At 39.5% G+C, this 7,208-nt stretch overlaps 1 protein-coding gene across 4 annotated transcripts in view; it reads left to right on the top strand.

The window, feature by feature from the left end:
* Window positions 1-286: 286 nt before the first annotated feature.
* The window catches only part of LOC311114488 (ETS translocation variant 1-like), a gene marked incomplete at both ends in the record, with an annotated part of 17,308 nt that continues 10,386 nt past the window's right edge, over window positions 287-7,208 (top strand). For 2 of the 4 annotated variants that reach the window (XM_084157200.1, XM_084157198.1), the window contains 2 exons: window positions 1,954-2,014; window positions 6,228-6,281. In XM_084157200.1, coding sequence (XP_084013326.1) covers window positions 1,954-2,014; window positions 6,228-6,281 — 115 coding nt within the window. Of the gene's footprint in view, window positions 332-801; window positions 893-1,220; window positions 1,269-1,953; window positions 2,015-6,227; window positions 6,282-7,208 lie in introns of those variants that run through there. The other 2 variants (XM_084157197.1, XM_084157199.1) reach the window with 2 other exon arrangements.

Raw genomic sequence — 7,208 nt, 5'->3', positions numbered from 1 at the left:
TAAACAACCTTCTGCGTAGCCTACCTCTTTACAAAGGTTAGTAAACACAACTCATTGTGAGCTATGCAGCTAATATATCATTTATTTACTTTTGTAGTGGGCTAATCGTAGTACAAGTTCCTTTATGAATGAAACTGTTTTAGGTCGGTTACCTCGGCAGGTTTAGACGGTCCATTCATGTTTTTCTTCCCCCAATTCATCTTGATATAGGGTGGTCAGACGGCACACTCGGCGGACAATTCTGGCTAGTTGCTTATCAATTAAAGTAGAGCACTAGCGTTGCAGAATGGATGGGATTCAAGACCAACAAGTGCCTTATATTAAATCCAATGTGAGTATAACCCAAGACCAAATAACAAATAAACAGCACTTAGATATCAGGAAATTGTTATTCAACATTGTTTTTATTAAGTTGATGTAAAACCTGCAAGCTGGTCACTCAGTTGGTCACTAGCTGGTCACTCAGTTGGTCACTCAGCTGGTCACTCAGTTGGTCACTCAGTCACATCCTCCATGTGCAGATGTTTGAACGGATAGCCTAATATTTTAACTATTACTGTGTAAGACATGATGTTATATATTCTAAGAAATATTGTAATAATGTGATTACTAGTTATCACTGAAGTGTTGCATTCCCACTGTAGTTATAGGTAAAGAAAGGGGACATGGTCAAGTTTAAAAGTGTGTGAGCTGTGTGATTGATGGCCATATATTGCTCTCTCAGCTGTCTTCTGTGTAAGTGTGCTAGTACACAACAGAATCACTCCAGTGGGAAAAATTGATTTGTTTCCTCCCTTTTAGAAGCCACAAGGGAAGACGTCTTGCAGCGAGAGACCAGCAAATGACAGAAAAAGAAAATTCATTATCTCTGACCTGGCCCTGGACACTGAAGGTAGGTAGAGCGGAGGGGAGGGAAAAGTTAATTTCACGGCTTCTTAACATTTAGCAAAATTCAATTGGTTTGTGGCCACCTGCACTCTTAAGCAAAATCTAAATTACAACACACTCACCTGTGAAGATTGCGAATAGCATCTATCAGTGGCTACAGACACAAATTGAGTTGTTATTAGCTACACACGTGCCTCTGAATCATCTAGCCAAGCCTCCAATGGCACTCTAAGCCTATCAGCCTGTCATAGTGGAAGGAATTGTGTCTGAAGCTTTTTTGTCGTGTTTTTTCTTCCCCTCCATGATTGTCCTCCATTGTTTTATTCTCCTAGAACTCTTCCAGGACCTCAGTCAACTGCAAGAGACCTGGCTGGCGGAAGGTAAGTGTTTACCCATTTACTGTAGTGTCGAAGGTCAACAAGCTCACTTGGTTTGAAAGACAGAGTAAGATAATTGGAGAGAGGGAAAGGGAACGGTAGAGATGTAGAAAAAATCGGCCCCAAGTTACATTCCTACTAACGTGCAGTCCAATTAAAGCTTGTGTGGAAGAGGCACCTTGTGTGTCATGCATACATTAGAGACTGTGATGAGCGTGGTCTTGAGGGAGACTGAGGAAGCTCTACCCAGAGTGTCATCACAAATTACCAGGAGAAAGCTCTCCGCTGCTCACTGTCTCTTCTGCTTTTGGCAAGAGCTAACGCACGCAAGCCGCCACCACCGCACCACCTCCACCGGTCCTCTACCATCTCCTCTCTCTCACTCACTCTCTATCTCTCTCTCTTTCTTGCTCCCTCTCTCTCACACTCCCTCACTCAATCTCTTTATTTTCCTCTCAGTGCATCTCTCTCTAAAGATCATCCGCTATAGCTATAGTATCAGCTGTCCTTTCCATTTCTTTATTTTTCTTTTGGAAGAAAAATAACGGATTTACTTTTTACTTAGAAAAATCAGTTGGTCTGTGATCAGCAACAGAGATTTTTTTTGAGAGTTTATTTATTTATTTGTTTATTTAATCATTTTTTTTCTAATGGCAAGACTTGCTCTGTGTGGTATAACTCAGACGTGATGCTTCAGGATTTAAGCGCGGGTGTCTTCTTTCCGCCCTGTTTGCAGCACAGGAGTTTTGGTTAGTAAAGAATATTGATCATATTATGCCTGTAACATTTACGTAAGATGCATGTTTCATGTGTTTGTGCATGTCTAAGTTTGTAAACGTATTATTCTGCTATTTGTATCTACGTTTGTTCATCTTCTCTTGAATACCATTTACATATTGAAAATGCTTTCCTTCGCATGGGACATTTTTATTAGTTTGCAATGTTTCTTCCTTACAATTGATTGCTAATAAGCTGCAATATGCGTTAACAGAAAAACATGGCCTTTTATTCTTTAAAACTTTTGTTGCTACATTTCTGGATGTTATTATTGCTTTGGTTACATTTAGAGTGACCTATAAATTATAATATACATGTCCAATCTATGTTATTGGCATTAGGTGTCAGGGCGTGTGTAGGTGTGGTGTAGGAAATCAGATGCAGGACGCAGACGGTAGGTTCCAAAAGCTGTATTCCGACCCAAACACAGGCAACAGGGCAACAAAGCCCAACAGCTAAACTACGCCAAAGGCGTGTAGGCAAAATGCGCACAAAACAGGTGCGACAAAATATGTAGTGCACGAAACAAGTGCAAACGAGCTCCAGCGCAGTGGAGAGAAATATGCTCAACCGAGCAAACACAACACTGACGAAACCAATCACACACAACACAAGACAAACACAACGAGAAACTTATAGGATACTAATCACGTAAAACAGAAACAGGTGTGATACAAACAGACAAAAGCAAACGAACATGAAAACATAAATCGGTGGCAGCTAGAATTCCGGAGACGACGAACGCCGAAGCCTGCCCGAACAAGGGAGAGAGGCAGCCTCGGCCGAAACCGTGACATTAGGTTTCAAAACATTAAATCACAAATGTTCTGACTGAGTAAATAGTGGTGTAAATATGAAGTAGGATGTGGATTCAACGTGTGAGTTCTTTGTAGGTTCTATAAAAGTAATCCGCATTACTTTTTAATCATTATAATTTCCAATGTCAATATGATTGTATGCATGCATGACAATTCTTGACATTTGTACTTGCTGCCTGCTTAGGGACCAAAACAAGCCCACAACATTTTGTGCTGTATAATTTGGGCCCATCACCTTAACTCGTATTGTAAATGTACCATGAGTTCCCTTTCTACACATAGTATAACAGCGTTTATCTCTGTATGTGGGACATCCTTCTCAATGCACTGCATATTTACTTTTCCCCTTATATGCTCAACACATAGTTGATTTATGTGGACTGCATTATGGAAGATAAAAACATGCCAACATCTTGTGTCAGCTAACTGTTTAAAACAAATATTGTTTTGATTAGAATTATGCTACATTTGGTATCAGTAATGACATCATTCTTTTGTTGTTCAATCTATGTCAGTGTCATGGCTTTTTTCCTTTGTTGGTCTCTCAAGCTTTGAGGGGAATCAATGTTTGATTACAGGTTGACATTTTGATTATTTATATTCAGACCACATATTTCAAATTCATATAGAAAAATGTGTAGTTATCATACATTTTTTTGAATATTTTCTTCGGCTCTACTGTTGCACTATATTAGAATTGAACAAGACAACCTGCTTATTTATCCAGTAGGCCTTAGTCTTTACTGGCAGATGATTATAGTTGTAATGTTAAGTGTACAGCAGATCCTTAACTAATAATATACTAATTTTATTATACTCTATCAACTTGAATGTTTTTCTGGTAAGTTTTTTGAGGTTATCTTAATACATTTTCCAAAGAGGTAGAAAAATATTGCTCAATGCTTTGCACAGGTGGATAGGCAACTTAATCATTGATGAGATTCATCTATTCTTTAATACATTTAAAAATGCTTGCAGTGTAATTTAGTGGTTTTAAAAATGAGAAGTATGCTTTGAAATAGATATTGGAATACTTTACCAGCTACTCTCTGCCAGTTAGATTATGAAGTATATACCGCAGGGCTTGTAAAAGAATAAGACATCGTTTTAATATTTAAGTGAGAGAAAAAAGCCCTTGGTTCCTGATATAGATATTACTGTAAGGAGTACAGTTCTGCCTGTCGTGGATCAATGTGATGTACATCTCAAGATTTAAGTAGATTTAATAAATGACTTCCTGTCCATTTAAGATAAAAAGGAATACCTAGCTACCTATTTCAAAGATTTATTAATTCAGGTAATTGGAAATAAGAGGAGGAATTATGGGAGACGGACTGAATTTCCGACATCACAAACTGAGAGGTTGAAGGGTCCTTAACCTGGCTTTTTTTCTCTCTTTTTGGGAGCTCTTCAAGTATCAATTTGACTTTGAGATCTATTCAGTGAGGTTACCACAATTTTAGAATACTGTAATTTTTTGTAGTCTGGTCTATTGAATTCAACGTTTTATAAGGAGACTGTAAATCTTTTCCTCAACCCGTTCTTTTCATCTCAGCCCTGTTGTTGGCGCACTAGCTAGATTTGTTTGAAACCCAACACCATCAGACACACAGCACTTGTAGGTACAGGAGGCCGATGGTGTTGGGTTTCAAACAAATCTAGCTAGCGCGCCAACAACAGGGCTGAGATGAAAAGAACGGGTTGAGGAAAAGACAAAGGATGTGCCACTACTACTCAGGGCCTGTGTATGGGGCTTTGCTGTTTTTCTTTTCTCTCTTTTTTCTCTCTCCCTCTCTCTCTTTTTGTGAATGGCGGCAGAGTTCCACTTTTGGTGCTCTCCCCAGGAATTGTTGCAGGGATCAGCTGGCCCATTCACAGACTGGGTCCAGTGACTCATACATCCTGCTGCAGCTCCTTCTGGCTGCAATATCACTTTTCTCCCCCTCTCCTTTCGTTTCCGCCTGTCCGTCTCCATTCTTCTTCCCCTCTCGCTTTGAACCTTGCGACTTTGTAATGTCTGCAGTGCGCGTGTGTTACACAGTGCTAGCAAACTTGAGGTAGAAAGAAGTTGTACATGGTTGTGGTGGAGACGTTGTTGTTTTATTTTCTTTGAGTGGTCAGGCTTGCACTGGGTGAATGTTTGCCAGTCATGGTCTTGTGGTGGAGCCAGTCTTTTGAATTGAGAGAAAGTTATGGTCTGTAATTATATATAGTGGCTAGGTATGACGTTATTTTTCACTAAAGGGTGCTTTGTATGAAGCGGTTCAAGTTCTTACAATGGCCATATTGATGCAGAAATCACAGTGCACACCACACACCCTCAAGAGGGGGCTTGGCTGGCACAAAGAGTTGAAGTCAGCAGGTGCACAGGGTTTTACAATTATACTTCAGTTGCTGTTATGTTGATATTTATCACTATACAGTATTGCACCATACAATATAATTCATATTTCCTAGTGTGTATCAGAACAGTGTACTGTATTGACACTTGTTTACAGTGAACATTAGTTCACACAAGGCTTGATGTAATAGTTTTTCAGTTGTTTTTACACCACTTATTTTTCTATTTTCTTGGATTGTTTGTTCTCTCTCGTCATTTCACACCAGATAAAAAAAAACGTCAAGATCATTTTGAAAGTGAAAATACAGAATTTGATCATGTCATACAGACCTGCCTCAACATGTTACTGATTCAGTGATAATGAGAATCCACCTCTTTGTGCTTAAAAATAGACGCGCTAATGACACATTTAAATCTCTCATATTGCCGTTTGCCACAATTCTCCAAACTCGTCAAACCTCAGGGACCTAAAAAGTGCAAATATGTGTGATATAAATATGTACATGCCTAATTGGACCCTGTGCAGAGCCTTCATTATCTTAGCATTAGCCGAAAGCACAGGAGTGTGAATGATAGGTGAAACACTCTGGATTGGAATAGAGCTAACTCGGCAGGTACAGGTGGATTCAGCAGTGGGGAGGAGCCCAATTAGCTACTGTTAACAATTGGTGTTATTGCTATCGGCGTGGAGATAGCAAACTCCTCCTGAAGCTACAGCCTAATCAAAAAACAGACTAGACAACCAATACATTCTTTCTCCCTAGAGACCATTATTTTAGCTTTTAGCTGCTCCATTTGCATTCTATTTGTCCATCGGTGCATTATACATTAGATAAACATTGGGAGGATTCTACAGTTACATTGCTTTGTTCATGAATAGATACATGTCCATAAAGAGATTTTGTATGTCTTTAGAGGCTTTTCGCCAAAGGAAAGGATTGAGACGGTTAGACTGGATATCATTGTTTGGTGTTGTCCATCGGCATGAAAATCACATTTTCCTCTCCTCTCTGCTTCTTTCTCTAGCTCAAGTTCCCGACAATGACGAGCAGTTTGTCCCAGACTTCCAGACTGAAAACTGTGAGTATATGATGCCACAATGTTATTGTATTTGTGTATGCATGTGTGAGTCTGTGTTTGTGTGTGTGTGTGTGTTTGAACTTGTGTGTGTATGTGTGAGTGTGTGTGTTTTTCCATGTCTCTCAGTACCCCCACATTCACTCTCACATGTGCTCTCCAGAGAGCTAGTCTTGCGGGTTGGCAGACAGGTGCAGAAGAGAGGGGGTGGAAGAGGTAGCTGTGATATTATAGCACTGGGGTTTATTTATGTAGGAAAACATACAAATATTTGGAGTAATTTGCAATGAGTGATAATAATCAGATAGTGTTTAATTTTTTTCTCTTTTTTTTTTTTTCTCAAACTCAATATTTTCCAACAGGTTTTTATAATCTGAAACAAAGACATCTTTGTAACTGTCAGTATTTGTTGTGATGGTTATACTGGAAAAAAATCGTAATACATCGGTACTTAAATGTATTCATTATACATTATAATGCACTTGGTGGTACAGTACAATGAGCCTTTAAAGTGAGTGGAGACGAGGCTGTTGGCACAATGTGGTTATGAAGGAAGTCAGACAGCGTGTAGACAGAACTGGAGTGAGTGGAGCTCAGTGGGATCCAGTGCTAGCACATGTCTTTTAGATGAGACAAAAGGCCTATGCAACAGTGAGAAAGCAGGAAACTGTGTCCACGCCCTTAGTGCTCTATCTGTCTATAATAACCATTACCTCCCTCTATCACTCACATGTTTGATATTCACTTCAGAATATTTTATTCATTTCACTACTTTTATTTCTACATTTGTCTCAAGGAACTGTTTGGCTTTGAGGAACCACAGTGTGGTACATATCCACTATAGGATCCAAAATGGTTGCACAGTAACATCCATAAGGTCTTGAGGTCACAGAAACCGTCCCCATGTCCTTCAAAGCCATCCATGGCCCA

The sequence above is a fragment of the Coregonus lavaretus genome (genome assembly GCF_964263955.1).
Source record: "Coregonus lavaretus genome assembly, chromosome: 3".
Classification (NCBI taxonomy): Eukaryota; Metazoa; Chordata; class Actinopteri; order Salmoniformes; family Salmonidae; genus Coregonus; species Coregonus lavaretus.
Note: the sequence above shows the minus strand (reverse complement) of the source record. Positions and strands in the feature narration are given on the sequence as shown.